Source organism: Sycon ciliatum, chromosome 4 (genome assembly GCF_964019385.1).
Source record: "Sycon ciliatum chromosome 4, ocSycCili1.1, whole genome shotgun sequence".
NCBI classification, from domain to species: Eukaryota; Metazoa; Porifera; class Calcarea; order Leucosolenida; family Sycettidae; genus Sycon; species Sycon ciliatum.
Genome location: NC_088646.1, coordinates 4,063,676 through 4,085,077, shown reverse-complemented (window position 1 = coordinate 4,085,077; position 21,402 = coordinate 4,063,676). Strand labels below are relative to the sequence as shown.

General features: G+C 50.9%; 2 protein-coding genes across 2 annotated transcripts; both read right to left on the bottom strand.

Annotated features, from left to right (window-relative positions):
* Positions 1 to 470: 470 nt before the first annotated feature.
* On the bottom strand, positions 471 to 5,507 carry LOC135813983 (uncharacterized protein C3orf38-like). The gene is made up of 4 exons (XM_065327028.1): positions 5,096 to 5,507; positions 2,771 to 2,961; positions 1,768 to 1,801; positions 471 to 1,431 (listed from the first exon to the last, which is right to left on the bottom strand). Exons 1-4 carry the CDS (start codon positions 5,223 to 5,225, stop codon positions 698 to 700), a joined length of 1,089 nt encoding a protein of 362 aa, XP_065183100.1. The 5' UTR covers positions 5,226 to 5,507; the 3' UTR covers positions 471 to 697.
* Positions 5,508 to 7,183: 1,676 nt separating this feature from the next.
* LOC135813981 (non-structural maintenance of chromosomes element 1 homolog) lies at positions 7,184 to 21,402 on the bottom strand. The gene is made up of 8 exons (XM_065327027.1): positions 21,092 to 21,402; positions 17,301 to 17,500; positions 16,579 to 16,680; positions 14,893 to 14,940; positions 10,767 to 10,883; positions 10,237 to 10,304; positions 9,258 to 9,337; positions 7,184 to 8,289 (listed from the first exon to the last, which is right to left on the bottom strand). Exons 1-8 carry the CDS (start codon positions 21,213 to 21,215, stop codon positions 8,108 to 8,110), a joined length of 921 nt encoding a protein of 306 aa, XP_065183099.1. The 5' UTR covers positions 21,216 to 21,402; the 3' UTR covers positions 7,184 to 8,107.

Sequence of the window (21,402 nt, the reverse complement as noted above, 5' to 3'; positions counted from 1 at the left end):
AAGTTAGTTGAAACACAGGGCAGCCAAAGCTAGGCGCAAGACTGTGCAACATGGCAGCAAGAAGTACATGATATTTCAACAGCTCAAGTTCTGAAGAGGCTTATTGAACGGCTGAAGCATTAATTTAGCAATGCATTGAGCAGAACATAATGGTGATTGCAGATCAGACGATTGAGCACGAGCAGGTGAGAATTGTGGACTGCTCGTCCGTACACGCTATAGCTCAAGTAACAAGATACATATTCAGACCACCAGCGGGAAAGACCAGGAAACCAGTCCAAACGCAAAACAACGGACGGGGATAACACACATGGGTTGATCAGGAACTTGTGACAAACACAAAACACAACACAATAGTCGGGGCGCGTGCACATGGGCTGGCCTGGGAGGCATGAGAGTAGGATCGATGCAAGCTAACGTGGAACTGCACTAGGACTGCACAAGCGTAGGATCAATGTGTTTGCTGACGAGGGGACTGTGCGCTCAATATGACTGCGTACTCCGGCTAACTGTTACCGAAATGATGAGAAATACCTAAGGCAGGATGTCACCGGTGACCCGCTGCGGGAATCATGACATCAGTAGTGGAGCAAGTGTGTAATAGTACTGGTCGTGCCGGGCTAGGCTAGTAATTTGGGTATGTTGGTTGTCCATGGTAACAGTGCCGCTGACTATGGCTACTCACCATGACCAGGGACTATGCTGGCAGGCCGAGGGGAATGTCGGCTGTGGGGGTCGCGTGCAAAAACGGTAGCTCCTGTTCGTCCTCCGGGTCGTTGGTGGCCTTGCTGATAGTCCACATTAGCTTAAGATTGGTGGACTTGATCCTCCAGTTCATGCTCTGTCTGTCCTGCTGTAGTGAGAAGGACTGCTCAAAGGTACCTCCTTCAGAGCAGTACGTCGGCGGGTCGGATACCTGCGAGAACTTACCTGCAACCGACACGCTGATCAAATCTCGCACTGTCTGCAGGCCCTTGATGCCCTGCCTGCTGAAGTTGGCCTCGAAAATGAAGCCACTGGAAACCAGACCCGCGAATTTCGTGCTGATTTGCACAGCGCCTGACACGCGGGTCTCCATTCCGTCGGGCAGCTCGAAGATCTGAAGTTTGGCGTCTGGCCAGAAGTGATGAGGTCCCCACTGTCCCTGGAAATCCGGCAGTTTCATGTCCTCGCCGGCATACGCTGGCATGGTCAGGGGCATCCCCGCAGTCTTCAGCAGGCCATAGAACCACGGTGCAAACGACTCTGCCAGCAGCTGCCCGTCGTCGTCCTTGCAAACTGCCATTCCCTCCGGCGTGATGCCCACTTGAAGCGGCCGTAGCGTACCCACGGCATCCTCGAACGTGGGCGACTCTGTGCGGGGCAGGTCCACGTAGCCACCGCCGTGAGTCATGAACTCATCTACAATCGTACTGCCCTCGCCCATGGCACCTGTAGTCAACACAGCACAGCAACCGATCCATACACACACACACAGCAGACCTGTCGCTAGTGAAGTCATCCAGAGACACTTCAAAATGTTCCTGTACCGTTTGATCTGCATTTCCAGTTGCCGAGCAGCCGAGGGCCCGGCCCGTAAGTGGTTAAGCATGGCAACCAGCTGCTTTCTGTTCTGCGGGTCAGACTAGTGCCTGTGTGCTCACAATGTCACAACCAGTGTGCATGTACAGTGCCAAATTATTCAATGAAATCTGACCAAGTGAACCCATGCCACGCCGGGCGTTGTGTATACAGAAGTACAATCGTGATAAAACATGTAATACTAACCGCCCAAACCAGCTCCACCCCGACCGTCATCGCCCTATAGTGAACAAAAAGGTGTACACACACACACACACGCACATACACGTCAGCTTACCCCCCAACGCCCTGCAGTGACCGGAGTGAGTGCCCCAGGGGTCCGCTATTAACTGTCTGCAAGCGTGGCTGCAACAATTGTGGGGCATTCAACACTGCAAATTCTAACAAATTCACTAATGAGACCTGTATTGCCGAAGCAGCGGTATAGAGGATACCACATTTGCCATCCAGGCTGCATTCCTATTTTGACTACTAGTATGCAACGGTTATACACTTCGAATGGGCGTCCTTAGCACGTGCATGGAGTTATTCTTGCTTTCTTGGTCTCCACTTTCTTTCTCGCCATGAGCCAGTGGGGCTAGAGAAGCTAGTTTGCTCAAACTCCCGGTTCCCCTCCCAGAAATGCACTTGTCCCCAAGACTGATAGAGACAGATAGATAAATAGATAGATGCCTGGGTAGATGAATGGATAGAAGCGGGGACGGTCATGGCATTGACAGTTTGAAAGATGCCATCACCAAATTATCCACTAACTTACTACTGTTACTGGTGTAGGCCGGTCACACACAGCCGGGCAACAGATCATGCCGCCGCAGCCGCAGTAGCTGCCTACAGAGCGTGCAATGTAAGGCCCGCTGTGTTGCCGCATCACCGTCGCCAGGCTACAACTATAAACGCATTACAGATCTGCACTACATTTCTACAGCAGGCCCGTGTTTCTAGAACATAGCTGTAATAACCCCGGGGTGATCCCAGTCACCTCAACACTGACAGATTGCATTCTTGAGTGATGCTCATAGCTATGCTGTTGGCTCAGGCTACGTTCTTCGAATCCAGCTCCAATATATACGGTAGTGCACTTTAAGTCACATGGCTTCCGATTACTAGTACTTCAAAAAAGGAAGAAGTAGAATTGTTCTCAACGCCTGCGTTGTCCTCTTTATCAGCACGATGCAAGTGTTTGACTTACTGCGGGGTGAGACGTTCCGTTCTTCTCCCAGAAATCCAGCACCCGCTTTACTAATGTACTCTTGTCTTCCGTGTGACTGGCTTGTTGGTTCTTCTCGCCTAGATACATGACGATGTGCTCCCGCTTCACTTTCTTTCGCCTCAGCAGCTGCTTGGCACTCTCACTGTAGAGAAGAATGGCTTCCACTCCGCCTAATCGGTGCAGCATTCAACACACACAAGCACGCACGCACACACAGCGCACAATGGCATGTGCACACGTACATCAGGGGCGGATCCAGGAGGGGTTCCAGGGGTTCCGCGGAACCCCCTAAATTTCGTAAATGTACTACTGGCAACCATATGCGATTATGCGTGTCAGTGTACATGTATCAGCTAGTAATCAGTTTTGACAATACTGGACCCCCCCCCCCCCCCTGTAGAGATCGCTGCATCCGCCGCTGTACATTGCACATCAGAAACAACATCATGGTGCGTTCAGCTTGTAATCATAACTGTTACGTATACATGGTGCATGAGCTGATGATGTCGGCCTCCACTGGCATGCATGCCTCCACTGGCATGCATGCCTCCACTGGCATGCATGCCTCCACTGGCATGCATGTCTCCACTGGCATGCATGTCTCCACTGGCATGCATGTCTCCACTGGCATGCATGTCTCCACTGGCATGCATGTCTCCACTGGCATGCATGTCTCCACTGGCATGCATGTCTCCACTGGCATGCATGTCTCCACTGGCATGCATGTCTCCACTGGCATGCATGTCTCCACTGGCATGCATGTCTCCACTGGCATGCATGGCTCATTGGGACCTATAGGCTTTACAACACTCTGTCGGTACAACTCAGTGTAGTATCCACTACTGTGTCGTATGGAGGACGGAAGGGAGAGGGGGACAAGCTAATGGACACGCCGCAGATAGTACCCATGAAGCGATAACATTTACAAAGAGTACACACGTGGCAATGTTTCTAGTTTACCGTTAACACTAGATGTCGACTTGAGTCTGTTGTGATAAAATTGGCAACTTTGTTGCTCTGCACAATACAAACACTAAATTTCGTCTCGGATGGAGAGCCAAGGATTGATTTATAGTAAAGAAAAGGACCAAGGAACTTCAAGTTACGCTATAATGTCCCGCCTATGTTATTATACCGTAGAATCCCGCGGATAAGCCCACCCGCGTATAAGCCCATGCTCGTGCATGAGCCCAGGCCAAGTTCGAACATCGCGACGCTTCGTTGTACAAGGCCATGGGCATAGGTCGTGTCATGTACGTAGTATATGTATTTTTGTTGTTGTTGTACATTTCAACACAATCATCGGTTGTTTTTGTTTGCACAGTGGTTTTCAGCAATGTACGGTACTTTCCATGTGTCTCACTTCCTTGGCACTTTTCAATAGCACAAGTTTGGTGTCGGCGTGTAAGCCCGTGTCCGCGTATAAGCCCACCGAAATGTCCTTGTGAAACAGGTACGCCCGGGAGCTTATCCGCGGGATTCTACGGTAACATAGAACCATCCAAGTTGGAAGGCTGTTGGAGTGCGCATCCAAGACGTGCTAGAGCTGATAGCCAGCTACTGTAGCGGACATGGAAATCCAGTCGATTGACCGGGGCCGGCGCCCTCAGCGCGTACAGAACGCTGTGTGCAGTGCACATGTTGATCCGATGCGACCAGCGCGCTGCAGCGCATGAATGCATGTGTGTACCGCTTACCCACGGCTGCATGGCCAGCGCCCTGAGGCCGCTAGACGTGCGACCGGATTTCCATGTCCACAACAGTAGTTGTAGAACGTCAGTACCGTTGATCAGTGTTAAGTAACTGGTGGTATTAGTATTAGTAACTGGTGGTATTAGTAACTGGTGGTATTAGTGGACAATAACTTAGCTTGTGGTCCTTTGGTCCTATTCTGTATTATAATTTTTCGTTTCACAATTTTTGTTCAAATCAATAGTATGAATATCGAAGCCAAGAAATCTCGGAAGTTATGCAGACCCATCAAAAAAGGGCATCATGATAGTCCGTACTATCGGAGGTGCAAAGCACATGTTTCAATGAAAGAAGTTCCCATTGTGAATCGGTGGTAAAGTTAGTTCGCTAGCACTCTCTCCCAAGTTCTCCCCCATTTTAAAACCACAGCTGCTGTGACCCGCTCATGTAACACTCGATTGTTTGTCTTGATAAGCGGTTTCTCCCCAGTCAGGCTGCATGTAGCGCAGGTCAACCGATCAACATGCAGGACATGTGCGTGCGACAGAAGTCAAACAACCAACGCACACAGTGATCTTGTTCAGTGAATCACACGTGTAAAACATCGCCTACTTTCTCGTGTCTCCGCAGTCACCATCCGAGATGACACGGTTTCCGTGAGCGCCTCGATGTCCTCTGTCGGCAGCTTGTCCAGAAGTAACCTGGCTTCTCTTTTCTCCTCTTCAGTCAACATATTGATCATTGCTTGCCAGCTACGCACGTTAGCTTGGTACTCCTCGAAGGCGAATGCCGCCCACCCGCTCCGGCCAGTGATCCCTCGCGTTCTTGTGCAGACTATTCAAGGCTTTTTACTACTGCAGAAGGGAGGAAGCGTTTCTTTGAACCAGTTTTACCTACGCGTGTCTCACTGCCACATAATCATTACCAGTCAGAGAGAACGAACCCACACCAAAGTTGGCCACGCATAATCAATCCGTTCTGCAAGTCAAACACGCTGACAATGAATGACTATGAGTATGAGTTGAGTATGGCCCTGACTACTGTTGATGAGTGTTGTCATTCGAGATCGCTGAAGTCGTGAAGAAAATGAGTGCATGCCATGATTCTACATGTATGTTGGTAACTGTTCGACTCAAAAGCGTACACGATCTGCTACCGAGTCTCGACTGAGTCTGTAGTCGATCTACATGACATTGTAGGCCTACCTGGAAAAGGTGCGAAATAAAACCATGGCCATTGAATAATTGTACATGTGACGAAACAGAACGCGCCGCACTTGATGATACGTCGCACGACGCGACCCTATCGCGCAGTATCGGCCCCATGCCATGGCCCACGCGCCAGTCCAGTCCTCAGACTCCTCACATAGAGACTGTCTATAGTACGGTGCTGAGTCTCGTCGACGTAGCAAGGTCAAGACCAATGCCAGGAAAGAGAGCTTCAGCCTAGCTTCACATGGTTCAGGGGAGGAGATAACACTGGCCTGCGAGGCTGCGACTGGGCTCCTTATGTCAAGACCTGGCTAATGAGCACGAGTGCGGAGTTCGAGTGGGCTGCCTTTTGCAGCGTATAATAAGTAGGCGCTAGCCGCTACAATGTAGGCTAGCATTTCGCCTAGGCCAGGGGGCATAGACCGGTCGGCCTTGGGCCGGCTTGATCACATCCCTGATTTGATCAGACAGAGACCCGGCCTGAGCTATGAACAGCCAACCCCCTTCCAGATTTCCGCTTATCAACGCCTCACTGACTGTGTCACATCGATCGTATGCGGAAATTACTTTCCTTCCAAATTCCTCCCAATGTGCCGAGCCCATTCAAGAGAGAGAGAGAGAGAGAGAAGAGAGAGAGAGAGAGAGAGAGAGAGAGAGAGAGAGAGAGACAGAGAGAGAGAGAGAGAGAGACTAGACCGTCTGCTCGTGCATTTTCTGTCTCTTCATATCCAACATAGTTATGTTGTAGCAAGCTCTTGGTAATGGTTGTACTGGTAGGTAGTGTGCTTTCGTGATCCCAGGTACTACTGTTCCAAGCGTGCTCAGAGACTATCTAGATCTGTAAGGGAGTACAATACTACTCAATCCCCCCCCCCCCGATGATACACTTCACCCTTCTGCTATCAGCGACTGATCGAGATCTCCCCCCCCCCCCCCCCCCCCCACACACACACACACACCCACGGCCTCGTTGTACACATGCGGGTCTTCACAGGCTTCTCTAACAACAGCTCTTCTGCATCTATCTGGACATGGAAGTAGCGGTGGACGTGTGATAACAGGCTCTCCCCCCAGGTCGAACTATCCAGAGCCATGATTCTACCCTCTTTGTGTTGCAGGATACTTCTTTTGCAACACTTTGTAGGTGCATGGCTAAATACTTCCGTCGCTGCATGTGTGGAGGCAAGAAGGGGTGAGACAGAGCTGGGTTCGAACCAGGGAGTAGGACAATACATGTACCAGCATTGTATTTACTCCCTGGCTCGAATCACACCCGTAGATCCTCACTGTGCAACACATGGGAAAAAGACAGTCGGCCGGGTAAAACAATGAATCAGTGAAGGTTAGCCTACATATACATGTTGTTGCTATAAAAGGTGTTTTGGTCGTAACGCTGACAGGTTACGGAAAACACCCCCCGCAGGCCCTGGCACACGTTGACTCCGGGAAAAGAAGTCAAGGAATGAGAGGACGGCCCGTATGCCATAGATAAGGTGGAGATACGCCGCTGCATTTTCTTGCGACAAGAAGCATATCATGACACGCCATTGGCTTCTAAAAAGGATAAAGAGTCGGATGATCGGTCCAAGTAACGTTGCAGTGCTACGGGCTAACAAGGAGGAAAATTGATAAAACAAGGCGGAACAGTCACATGGCTAACATGCCTCCAGTCTACCTACAGAGATACAAACTAAATAAGGAAAAGAGCTTTTTAAAAAGAACGTATGTGTTAAATTTGAACTCAGATGTGTTAAAGCATTTTCCTGCACAGCATACATTTGATATTGGTGGGAAACCTGTGATGCAAACTGTTCAAAATGAAGATATTGTCCATCCATGCCCCTCTGTTATAATATACTGCAGTAGATTCACTCCATGCAAAAAACACTAGTGTTGGCAGTGGGTCTGCTTGGTACATGCCGCACGCACGCACGCACACACACACACATGGGTAGGAATATAGAGCTGAGACTGACATCACACCGACAGGTTAGTTCAGGGGTGACGTAACACGTTAAAAAAAGAGAGGGTAGAACACAAGGCTGGATGTACGCTTGAAAAGGCACCCGCACTGTGCTCTGTGCTATGGCTGATGTACAGACGGAAGCACTCCTGGTGCCCGGCACTGTGACATAGCCGACTAACTTCACTCTGGATATTGGATACCTGCGTGGCCACCAGTGTGATGCCTTGCCTTGGTGTTTGTCTGTTTGACACTGAAAGCATGATGCCAATGTGCGGCCATCATCATGGAACAGCCAGCGTCCGATGCCACACGGCGGATATGATTCAATTTCTCCAGACTGCCAGGAGAAAGGGAGTGCAGAGTGGCTTTCTGATGTTCAGAACTTTGCACAAATACACATGTTACCAGGCAAGTGACCCTGGCAAGCTCCTTCTCAAAGTTCTAATATCACCTACGCCGTGTCCTTGCTGGCCGGCCAGAAGACTGAGAAGATGAGGTCGCAAATAGCGCCGGCGACTGCGACGATGCACCACTATTTGACGTCGCTGCTGATGCTGCTGCACTCCGCCTGCCATGAGAAGTCGGTCCTGGTACTGGTGTGGCAACTCCGTTGTGACCTCCATTTTGCACTGCACAGCACCATCCACCAGACATATGCATGCACGCACGCACGTGCACACACACACACGTGCACACCGCGGCGCACACACATACTTTGTCACACCGGTTGACAGCACAGCTGTGCTACACACCTCGCACAAATTGGAGGCACTGTGGCATGGTGACGGGCAGGTGTAGTTTCAAAACGGCACATGCCGAACACATGCTGAACATATCCTACAGTATGCACAATGAGTTTGCTATTCTACCGTTTGAAACTGGCTGCTGTGTAGCTAGCTGAGAGCATACATGACGTGGCAAGGCCACTTTGGAGAAGTTAATGTATGTACGGACGGCTCTAGTTAAGGTACCATGTACCGTAAAGTACCGTTGATCCGCCCCCACGCCATGTCGCTTCCCAGCTGGGTTTTCGGCAGGGGGCGGGAATTAGATCAAGGCTGTCAAGTGCAGTACGATGTACAACAACGTAGAGGATCAGTCTCAATGTGCTGGATTGTGCACATTTTGATCCTGGATTGGCAAGTATTGTGTACAGCAGTGTATGCGTCGGTTCAACATCGTATTTCGTTGTATACGCCGAAGTCGCTTCACAAGGAGAAAATCGACAGGGGGCGGGAATTAGAGAGGGGGCGGATCAACGGTACTTTACGGTACATGCGTAGTAATAGCTGTTGTCAGCATCTGTGTAGGGCAGTAATATGACCTGGATCCATAGTGGTAGTATTGGTTACGCTACATGCACCGTGGATTGCCTCGTCTGGACTCCCTCGTCTGGACTCCTTTTGTTTGGACTCTATGGGAAAGATGTGGAGCCAGGACTATTGAACTCAGCACCCCATGTTCAATGACCAAGCTAGGCTGGTCCCATCATGGGTGGTCATTCAAACCAGACTTGTAGATAAACACCCTAGTACATATAAACACACACATGCCCCCCTCCCACCGTGACACCCACCCACACACCAGGCCAACATACCTGCAGGATGGTGTGCATCATGTGGAATGTCGGGGATGATGTGTGCCCACGGCGTCTGACAGGATGGACACTGCGGCTCGCTGTGGTGCAATCAGACGAGAGCCAAGACAAATGCAACTTCTTATCACTATAATGGTATCCTCCTGCCCCACCAACAGCAGGAAACCTTGGACATCAAATAAAAGCCCAGCCACAATGTACAAGTTGAGAATGCATGAATAATTCAGACACGTGTAGGTATGGTCCTGTTGCAGCATACTGTAAGACATGTATATATAATGAGGAAGCAAATCTAACGTTTTAACGGATGACATTTCTTCGTTATAATAAGATCCGTTGAGGCCGTACTGCTTCATATATGCTGTGTGTGGATATGGCAGAATACTGCAAGATCGTTAACATATCTTCTCGTTAACCTATGAATTTTGGACAATCGTTAAATTTGCGACTCGTTATAATAACATGTCTTACAGCAGTAGAAAGTACTGTATGTGTATGTGTGGTCCTGTTGTAGCATACCGTATTATCTCTAATATAAGCACAGTCTCCAATAATAGAACACCTTGAGGCGGCATTCAAAAAATAAAGTGCTCAGTCTCCATTATAAGCACACGGTGTAAATTCATTATCTGTACCGGCGAAAAAACCCAGAAATGTGTGTGTCTGACATATAAATTTGGCATGGCAACATGCCTCTGAAATGAGGTTGAAATAATAATGGAACAGTCTCCAATAAAGGAACGTCTCCATTAATAGCACGGGGCGGAGGTACATTGAAAAAATAAAGGACCGTGCTTATATTAGAGATAATACAGTAGTAGAAAGTACTGTATGTGCATGTGTGGTCCTGTTGTAGCATAGTAGAAAGTACTGTATGTGCATGTGTGGTCCCGTTGTAGCATAGTAGAAAGTACTGTATGTGCATGTGTGGTCCTGTTGTAGGATAGTAGAAAGTACTGTATGTACGTATGTGTCTTACCGGCCACTCATGAATCGCGCAGCACAATGTACGTGCAGCTTGGTCTCACAGCTAGTGCAACGCTGTCCCTGTGAAACCATACCAAGACACAGCAATGGAGTCAGAAGCAGCAGGTCAGGTGACGTGATGGAATGAGTGGGTACCAATGATCACCCAATCATGAACAGGTCACATGCCAAGCTATCACCTGCCGTACAGCCAACAAAACAAAGTAGTGCACAGTCCGCTTTCCACAAGTAGGGACACTCTCCATTCATAGACCTCTATGAGCTACGGAGTCTTTTAAAAGCGACTAGAACCGCTGTTTTCAGCCAGAGACGACATCTGGTAGAGGTTAGTCATACAATATACTAGTCATCATAACTTTCACAAGTCTTGGATAGAGTGGCCAAAGGAGCTTCATCTGCACCTTGATCCTTGAGGACGGTGGTGCTCCTGTGGAAGAGGAAAAGTCTGTCTGACTGACTTTGACGAAAATAATTTTTTATTTTATTTGAAGGCGTCCCCGACTGTGATTCGTGGATGCTTACCTTGACCACTATATTGGAGCACAAATGACAGTCGACGACGGCGTCCCCATATACATCACGCAAGTGAGGCAGCAGCTCAATCATTGTACGTGCACCCAGAAATAAGTAGCCTTCGTCCTGGCATGTAGCAGCACACATTACGAACAGAACAATAGGCAGCGAGCATTTCTTTGAATTCTTTCACACACTGATATCCCATTGCGCTTGCCTTTGTTACATGTACATGCGAGTAAGTTACATTTATAAAGACGGGTAAGTCTAACAAATGAGGACTGAGACCTCTACAACAGAGTTGTTATGCCTGAAAGCAGGTGCATGATTTAAGCAGCAGGTTGAGAGAGAGGGAAATAGAGAAAAAAGAGAGAGAAAGAGATAGAGAAATAGAGAAAAAAGAGAGTAAGAGATAGAGAGGAGGGGGGGGGGGGGGGGGGTACTATTAGTTCACCAGCCCCTGCTGGGAAAAGTGAGGTTCAGTGTTTCCTTGGCTAATTTATTTCACATATGACTATACCTTGGGCAAGTACTGGCAGTTACACCGTGATCTGTAAGCGATGGCGGTCACGATGGCGGTCACGATGGCGGTCACGATGGCGGTCACGATGGCGGTCACGATGGCGGTCACGATGGCGGTCACGATGGCGGTCACGATGGCGGTCACGATGGCGGTCACGATGGCGGTCACGATGGCGGTCACGATGGCGGTCACGATGGCGGTCACGATGGCGGTCACGATGGCGGTCACGATGGCGGTCACGATGGCGGTCACGATGGCGGTCACGATGGCGGTCACGATGGCGGTCACGATGGCGGTCACGATGGCGGTCACGATGGCGGTCACGATGGCGGTCACGATGGCGGTCACGATGGCGGTCACGATGGCGGTCACGATGGCGGTCACGATGGCGGTCACGATGGCGGTCACGATGGCGGTCACGATGGCGGTCACGATGGCGGTCACGATGGCGGTCACGATGGCGGTCACGATGGCGGTCACGATGGCGGTCACGATGGCGGTCACGATGGCGGTCACGATGGCGGTCACGATGGCGGTCACGATGGCGGTCACGATGGCGGTCACGATGGCGGTCACGATGGCGGTCACGATGGCGGTCACGATGGCGGTCACGATGGCGGTCACGATGGCGGTCACGATGGCGGTCACGATGGCGGTCACGATGGCGGTCACGATGGCGGTCACGATGGCGGTCACGATGGCGGTCACGATGGCGGTCACGATGGCGGTCACGATGGCGGTCACGATGGCGGTCACGATGGCGGTCACGATGGCGGTCACGATGGCGGTCACGATGGCGGTCACGATGGCGGTCACGATGGCGGTCACGATGGCGGTCACGATGGCGGTCACGATGGCGGTCACGATGGCGGTCACGATGGCGGTCACGATGGCGGTCACGATGGCGGTCACGATGGCGGTCACGATGGCGGTCACGATGGCGGTCACGATGGCGGTCACGATGGCGGTCACGATGGCGGTCACGATGGCGGTCACGATGGCGGTCACGATGGCGGTCACGATGGCGGTCACGATGGCGGTCACGATGGCGGTCACGATGGCGGTCACGATGGCGGTCACGATGGCGGTCACGATGGCGGTCACGATGGCGGTCACGATGGCGGTCACGATGGCGGTCACGATGGCGGTCACGATGGCGGTCACGATGGCGGTCACGATGGCGGTCACGATGGCGGTCACGATGGCGGTCACGATGGCGGTCACGATGGCGGTCACGATGGCGGTCACGATGGCGGTCACGATGGCGGTCACGATGGCGGTCACGATGGCGGTCACGATGGCGGTCACGATGGCGGTCACGATGGCGGTCACGATGGCGGTCACGATGGCGGTCACGATGGCGGTCACGATGGCGGTCACGATGGCGGTCACGATGGCGGTCACGATGGCGGTCACGATGGCGGTCACGATGGCGGTCACGATGGCGGTCACGATGGCGGTCACGATGGCGGTCACGATGGCGGTCACGATGGCGGTCACGATGGCGGTCACGATGGCGGTCACGATGGCGGTCACGATGGCGGTCACGATGGCGGTCACGATGGCGGTCACGATGGCGGTCACGATGGCGGTCACGATGGCGGTCACGATGGCGGTCACGATGGCGGTCACGATGGCGGTCACGATGGCGGTCACGATGGCGGTCACGATGGCGGTCACGATGGCGGTCACGATGGCGGTCACGATGGCGGTCACGATGGCGGTCACGATGGCGGTCACGATGGCGGTCACGATGGCGGTCACGATGGCGGTCACGATGGCGGTCACGATGGCGGTCACGATGGCGGTCACGATGGCGGTCACGATGGCGGTCACGATGGCGGTCACGATGGCGGTCACGATGGCGGTCACGATGGCGGTCACGATGGCGGTCACGATGGCGGTCACGATGGCGGTCACGATGGCGGTCACGATGGCGGTCACGATGGCGGTCACGATGGCGGTCACGATGGCGGTCACGATGGCGGTCACGATGGCGGTCACGATGGCGGTCACGATGGCGGTCACGATGGCGGTCACGATGGCGGTCACGATGGCGGTCACGATGGCGGTCACGATGGCGGTCACGATGGCGGTCACGATGGCGGTCACGATGGCGGTCACGATGGCGGTCACGATGGCGGTCACGATGGCGGTCACGATGGCGGTCACGATGGCGGTCACGATGGCGGTCACGATGGCGGTCACGATGGCGGTCACGATGGCGGTCACGATGGCGGTCACGATGGCGGTCACGATGGCGGTCACGATGGCGGTCACGATGGCGGTCACGATGGCGGTCACGATGGCGGTCACGATGGCGGTCACGATGGCGGTCACGATGGCGGTCACGATGGCGGTCACGATGGCGGTCACGATGGCGGTCACGATGGCGGTCACGATGGCGGTCACGATGGCGGTCACGATGGCGGTCACGATGGCGGTCACGATGGCGGTCACGATGGCGGTCACGATGGCGGTCACGATGGCGGTCACGATGGCGGTCACGATGGCGGTCACGATGGCGGTCACGATGGCGGTCACGATGGCGGTCACGATGGCGGTCACGATGGCGGTCACGATGGCGGTCACGATGGCGGTCACGATGGCGGTCACGATGGCGGTCACGATGGCGGTCACGATGGCGGTCACGATGGCGGTCACGATGGCGGTCACGATGGCGGTCACGATGGCGGTCACGATGGCGGTCACGATGGCGGTCACGATGGCGGTCACGATGGCGGTCACGATGGCGGTCACGATGGCGGTCACGATGGCGGTCACGATGGCGGTCACGATGGCGGTCACGATGGCGGTCACGATGGCGGTCACGATGGCGGTCACGATGGCGGTCACGATGGCGGTCACGATGGCGGTCACGATGGCGGTCACGATGGCGGTCACGATGGCGGTCACGATGGCGGTCACGATGGCGGTCACGATGGCGGTCACGATGGCGGTCACGATGGCGGTCACGATGGCGGTCACGATGGCGGTCACGATGGCGGTCACGATGGCGGTCACGATGGCGGTCACGATGGCGGTCACGATGGCGGTCACGATGGCGGTCACGATGGCGGTCACGATGGCGGTCACGATGGCGGTCACGATGGCGGTCACGATGGCGGTCACGATGGCGGTCACGATGGCGGTCACGATGGCGGTCACAATGGCGGTCACGATGGCGGTCACGATGGCGGTCACGATGGCGGTCACGATGGCGGTCACGATGGCGGTCACAGTGGGATTACTAAAGTTAAAACTACCGGTGGAATAGCCGTGGCCCTGTACTAAAGCCAAGGGCTTTAAAGTGCTACGTCACAGCCCGGAGTCATGACAACGCTGACTTCCGGATCCATTTGGATCCTGTTTTTTCATGGATGCACACACGTTTGGGCACAGCAGGGTGACAAAACCACCAGTAGTACTAGTAATAGGCCTGGGGCCTCCCGGTGGGGGGACTACAAAAATCACAACAGTGCATACGACACGAGGGGACTACCCACCCCATACTGCACTACGGGCAGCGTGATACCAGAAGTTGTTATTTGTCGACTTCTGACTCCATCACTTTCCAGTTCTACAGTGATTCTACAGTGCACATACTAGTACCTTGTTATTCGATAGCCACTCATCCTGGGCAAGACGCTCCAGTAGAGACTGCATGGGGAAAAAGACAAGAAAAAGCATCATTGGCAAATTGCGGTATACTTTGCCACCGCGTGCGAGTCCAATTATGCAACATGTTGTCACCAACGCATTGCTCAGGATCAGGAGGCAAACAACAGGAAAGTGCACCTAGCAATCTCCACAGCCCTAGCAAGCCACCTGCACGTAATTTCGCTCGGTCATATCCAGACTACGGCGAAAACTCTGGCATGCTGGGCGAATATTAGGAGTCAAAGGGGTGTACCGGGTACCCAACCGTTAATCTCAGGTACCGTTAGTAAAAGGGTACCCGTTTGGATTTTGATGAACCAGTCAGTACGGAGCAACACTGCTGGGATCGTGTATTCCAGGCGGGAGTCAATTATTTACAACTCCACGCTGGATGTCTGCATTGTTGTTGCATTTTCGCACCTAGTAGATCTACTCCTGCAACTATCAGACACCAATCGAATTGCGAATCATAATGTGATATCAAAATGCAACCCGAGCACAGATGAATTAAAATCTTGATTTATGTGAAAATTACGCAAAAAATTAAACATGGCTGCTAAAGGGTATCCGTTAACCCGCCCGTTAAGAAAATTACCCGTTCGTTAGTTAAAGGTACACCCGTTTGACCCCTAGCGAATATGCTCCCACCGTGTGTGTGGGCGGTAAGACGACCCTGGCATGCTGGGCGAATGTGTTCCCATTGTATATGTGTGGTCGGTAAGCTGCAACGCTCTACCATCGGTTTAGCGCATGCGTATACCGCAAGACATTCTGATACATTACCTAGTACATGTACATCATTATAATTATTATTACTTGTATGCCGCACTAATACTAGAGCGAAACTGTGTGTAAAAGAATGAAAAAAAAATGAAAAATAGGGATTCATTGGCCAGAAAAAGCCACTTCAACCAGCCGGCCGTGCGGTGTAAACCAGGCTAAAATAAGTGGCGGTCAATTCATCAGCCTTGCAAGCTGTTGAATGGTGTAATCCCTGCACAAGTTGCTAAGTCTACTACAGTAGCACAGCTGTTCGTTATCGTCGCGTCAGCGATGGGCAGGGAGTATGAATACGAGAGCGAAAACTTGTGTACGGTACTGTACCGCTAGTCTAACGAGATTCTCTCTATATTTGAATTCGTACTTACATCTCTGTCTGTCTGTCACTTTCATTACAATTCAATAGGCGAATCTTGACATCTCTCTAAATTTTGTTTGGCTACTCTGTTCTGCTGCTGCTAATAGGTTAGATTCCCCGCCTTATCCACCTTCTCAACTACGCGCAGCTGTATAAAACTGCTTGTGTGATCTATGATTGACACAACTAACTGTCCTCGCTGATATCCCTTGAAGAGCAATATCAAGATTACTTCTCTCCTAAAAGCCTGCCACGGAGAGCACGTGTGGCTGAATGGATACTTGGATGAACATTATTGGCTAATGGCCTAATCGAGCTATCATGGTATGACAATTGTATGTTGTTGATGCTGTGGAATCAGTATTGCATATCACACACACACACACACACACACACACACACACACACACACACACACACACACACACACACACACACACACACTGTACTGTACTTGTTGCTCACTGCCAAAACTGGTCACGTGAGCAACTGCTTCTTACCGTGGCCTCAGAGACCCCTACGTGTGGCTGCAGCTCAGCACCGGCATTGACAAGCTCCACGGAAGAGCATACGCCATCGTCCGCTGCAATGATCAGATCCATCTGAACGCGCGCGCGCGCACACATACACGTACACACATACACACGTTATTACCAGTAGTGCACCCGCACACCATGTAGCCAGCGGCTTGTCGCTGACAAAGAAGTGGTTTTACACGGAAAAGGTCCCACGCTATGCATACCAGTATGGCAGAGCCAAATGGATGCTGTATTTTCGGCGATACGGGCCAAGGCGCTTAGTACATGTAGTTTGCGACACCTAAAACTTCACCCAGTTTGAAAAAAATCTACACAAAAGCCCTGAAATGATGTGGCGCTATATTTCAGACAGGCGCTAATTTCTGAAAATACGGTACTTTGCCTACACTCCATCTAAGCGCATATACACGTAATATATGTAGCCATTGTCATAATGGAAAAGCTCCATGAGAATACTGCCACAATGAATCCTGTGACGAGCATTTTCTAGACGCAAGTAGCTGCCATGGTGCAAGGATACAACATTTATACATGGAACAATTTGGTGGATTGCATGGGCATCAATTTCGTGGCTGGCTTTCCCTCGTAAATGGGTAATGATATAGCGTACTGACACAAAGAAAACCAGCCACACTGCTACATACACACGCCAGTACTGACACAGCCAAGCCATGCTTACTCACCACTTTCTTGAAGTAACCAATCTCTTTGGCATCAAAGTCGGTGGCCAACTTTGCCGCCTCATCTTGGTGCAGGTTGACAAGGGCGAAGAAGATCTTCCCGTGCTCCTCATCCGTGCCTCGGCGAATTTCCAGCGATAGGGGTTGAAGTCTGCTGTTGATGTCCTTCAAGAAGGACGGGAACTGGGCAACACTGGGATCTCCTATGTCAGGCAGTGGTTAGAACACAGCATCAACGATGAGTTACACTTCCCACATTATGTCATTAGTTTATGCATGTAGTGCCACTGCCAAGACCAGCCCCAGTGCGAGTGTGATTGGTGTTGGGGAGCTGACACGACTCGTTTCCAAAAATACACAATTTTCACGTATGGACCTAAAACACGAGGTCGACACATCGACACGCACACATTGTATGTGGGTACAGTCAAGTGCATTGCAGCACGAAATGGCATAACTCTGAAAGAAGTAGTGACGGAGGTTTAAGTGGGGTTCTTGGGATATGCACTCTTGCTAGTAGATTACAATAACAACGTATCCGTGTGGTGAGTGACAGATACCCTGTATTATCTCTAATATAAGCACGGTCCTTTATTTTTTCAATGTACCTCCGCCCCGTGCTATTAATGGAGACGTTCCTTTATTGGAGACTGTTCCATTATTATTTCAACCTCATTTCAGAGGTTGGTGCACCGCGCGCGATCGCGCGACTGACCATGATAACTTGTACATGTACATGCAATGTGCGTACATTATACTACCGTACGGTGTCCTTTATTGGAGGCCCGTGTGGTTTTCAGAGGACTTCACAGTGAGCACTTCACAGTGTGCTTATAATGGAGACTGAGCACTTAATTTTTGAATGCCGCCCCAAGGTGTTCTATTAGTGGAGACGTGCTATTATTGGAGACTGTGCTTATATTAGAGATAATACGGTACGTGTATTCCTTTTTCGGCCTGACACATTTTGATTTCTGAAGGTCTCACATTCGCTCCCAATCAGAACGGATACAACCCGGCCATATCAGTATACAATGGGTGCGTTCGATTACACATTCTGGACCCAGGTTTTATAATTCTCGAATGATCAGAATGAACGGATAGCGGCCATGTAAACGAACGCCTTCACGTAAAAATCATGGGATCCCGTACACCCTCGCGCGCACGTGGACCTAGCATGGCGCGTACGTCGGGTGCGTAAATCCTGGCGAGAAATAGAAATTCCGCTCTCTTCAGAATTCCATCGATTCTGGTGACGAAATTTGTGTAGTCGAACGGTGCATGCACTGTAACGAATTCTAGAATGGACGGAATTGTGTGTAATCGAACGCGCCCAATGTAGCTTGTAATACGAGATCATATTCTTGGAGGCATAAATTGAAGTGTTGATTGGAACGCGCATGAAGCTTGGTGTTATTCAATAGTCTCATTTCAGAGACTAGCAAGGACTTTAGTAGACATGAATGCGCCGTATGTATATGGTATGCAGGCTGATATCGTTAATAACTTATGCTTCTATGAACTCAAAATGACATAAACAACTAGCTACTGTAGTCTTACGCTTATATCATTCTCCAAGAACTCAAAATGACAATCAAATGGTCTATGCTTGGCGGTCAGGTTGAGTTTTTCGAGCTCCGTAGTTTTCTTAGATTTCCAGTAGCCCAGCCGGCATCAGGCCGGTCTGGAGCATAGTAGAGGGTAGTAGTAGTAGCTGGTAGGCATGGACTCTGACATGTCAGAGGCCCAGGGGACCCCAGGACTTAGCTTTGCTGGGATTCGACGACCTGCGGAAACTGGCTACAAAACACAGCATAGAGGACGTGAGTAAGCTGTCCCATGCTGAGCTGGTGGAGAGCCTCAGGACATTTGGTGTGGATGCACAAGCCGGAACGTACGTATCCAGGCTAGAGAATGCAATATCATCTTTGACGACCAGTATTGAAAACCTCAGCAATGAAATAGTAGCACTGAAGGTTGGCCAAAAAGCCGAAATTTCGGCCTCCACGCCGAAATCGAAGTTCTGAAGAGAGAAATTGGCAGTTCGGAATTCAAAAAAGGTTGCACCCGCACCGGACGTACCCGTACTTAACGTACCCGTAGCGGAAGTCTCTCCTGAGCTGGATGCAGCAGCACAGGCATGGAATACGCACTCTGGAGTCAACACGTACTCGTACAGTGCAAAAGTAGTATCTGCACGTCCCAAAGCTCACTTTCCATCGCATTCTCCCATTACACAGTCAGCTACCTCAAACACGGGGACACATACTGATCAAGCCCTCCGGACAAACGTCATTTCATACTACCAGAGCCCACCCCGCAACAGCAGCAACTACGCAGTGCCCATCGTACCAATGCAAAGCTGTTCATGTTGGAAGAATTCATCCTGGTTGCTCAGCTTCCTCAATCGCAAAATGGTGCGAAGACAAGCAAGTGATTGTACTGAAATGCTCCGTTTCAGAGACAAAGTATGTTGGCCTAGCGTACGCGCACTTAGTCGTCACAGAAGATGACTGGAAGCTGTGGAAAGAACTGACTTTTGGCCTGACGGAGTGACAGCTCGAGAATGGCGATTCAAGGCTGACAGAATAAGTACAGCTGACAACACAAAAAAAACCCAATGACCACTCAGACATTGAATCCTAATGCTCAGTCATTCTGCTGCCGTTCTTCCGGGACTACTCTGAACCATAATGCACCCCCGTTCGTCCCAAGCCTCACCAATCACAAAATTGTCAGACGTGATCGTACGTCAGACACAGCGATTCGTGGTGGTTGCGTAGCATTTCTGCTTCACCCTGCTGTTCAATATACACACCGACCTGATCTCCGCCCAAATGACTCCACAGTGGAAATAGACCGTATTCAGCTCGGTCAACCCAATAAGGACACCTTTATCTTCTGCTGCTACCGCCCCCACTATCAGGACATCTCCACATTCCGTGACGGTCTTGAAGCAGTTCTGGCCAAAGTCATCACCCTAGACACGCACATCATCCTAGTTGGCGACTTCAATGCCCGTCACACCGTCGGGACAATAGCTTACTATCTTCGAGCCAGTTTGGCTTTTGGCGCCACCGATCAACTGTTGATCAGATCCGATGCCTCGCTACCACAGCTGGCGAAGCATTTGATGCCAAAGCACTGTGTGATGGGGTGTTTCTCGACCTCTCGAAGGCATTCGATCGGGCCAGCCATGCAGTCATTTTACATGCCCTTTCTGGCTGGTGCAGCGCGTCTGCCCGTGACTGGGTTCAGGACTTTATAGAGAGATAGAGGGATATCTGGTCGTGTCCTGCGTGTTCGTGTCGGCGACACGGTTTCAATGCCTTCTCCCTTATCTGCCGGAGTTCCCCAGGGTTCACATCTTACCACTTGACGCTCGAAAAGAAGTTTGAATTTTCATTCTCCCCACATGTGCAGTGTGATCGCGATTCGAATCCTGGACGCTTTTCTTTTTTCGTCAGGCACCGAAAATCTGCCGCAGTCTGACCAGACCCTTACTCTTGTTTTAGTGTCTTTCCAGTATTCTATTTGCATCTCTGGTTCTAATCTATTGATTTTCTTCCTCTCCTTTGATTTAAATTCTCAGATTATATTCGAGTTTTATTCCTTCTATTTTTCATTATTCTATTGGTTTGGAGAGACTCCCATGATAGGTATCCATTTACCTCTGGAGAATCCATAAATAAACAATACAATACAATACAAAATCTATTCAGAGGTGTACAATCATGTACTTGAATAATCAGGGGAAACTTCGCATCCGCAAAATGCATTTATGTACTCCTTACTATCGTTGAACTGCCGTGAGCTGTCCACAAAGAGCTGTACTGTGTCAGCTTCATTCAGAATACTCCGAGATGTGAACGTCTGCAAAAAGTACCTATGCGAATCGGAGAGTTTGGTGGCAGGCATTGTAGCTCTGATTCGACAGCTGCCTATACTGCTCAAGTACGGCTAAACAAGGAATGGAAACTGCACGAGACGGGAGGAAAGAGCGAACCCTACAGACTTGACTTGTTCTGCAGTCGAATATCAAATCAGGAGGATCTACAAGTAGGAAATGTGTTTGCATGAGAATACAAACCCGTGCATGTCTACA

Coding starts and splice junctions, on each gene's coding strand:
- LOC135813981 (XM_065327027.1), bottom strand. CDS start 21,215: ATGCCTGCCACCAAACTCTCCGATTCGCATAGGTACTTTTTGCAGACG. Junction 10,884..14,892: donor AGTGGCTATCGAATAACAAG/GTACTAGTATGT, acceptor GCTACATGCCAG/GACGAAGGCTACTTATTTCT. Junction 8,290..9,257: donor TGATGCACACCATCCTGCAG/GTATGTTGGCCT, acceptor GGTGCTGTGCAG/TGCAAAATGGAGGTCACAAC.
- LOC135813983 (XM_065327028.1), bottom strand. CDS start 5,225: ATGATCAATATGTTGACTGAAGAGGAGAAAAGAGAAGCCAGGTTACTT. Junction 1,802..2,770: donor ACGGAACGTCTCACCCCGCA/GTAAGTCAAACA, acceptor TGTTCACTATAG/GGCGATGACGGTCGGGGTGG. Junction 1,432..1,767: donor GGGTGGAGCTGGTTTGGGCG/GTTAGTATTACA, acceptor TGTTGACTACAG/GTGCCATGGGCGAGGGCAGT.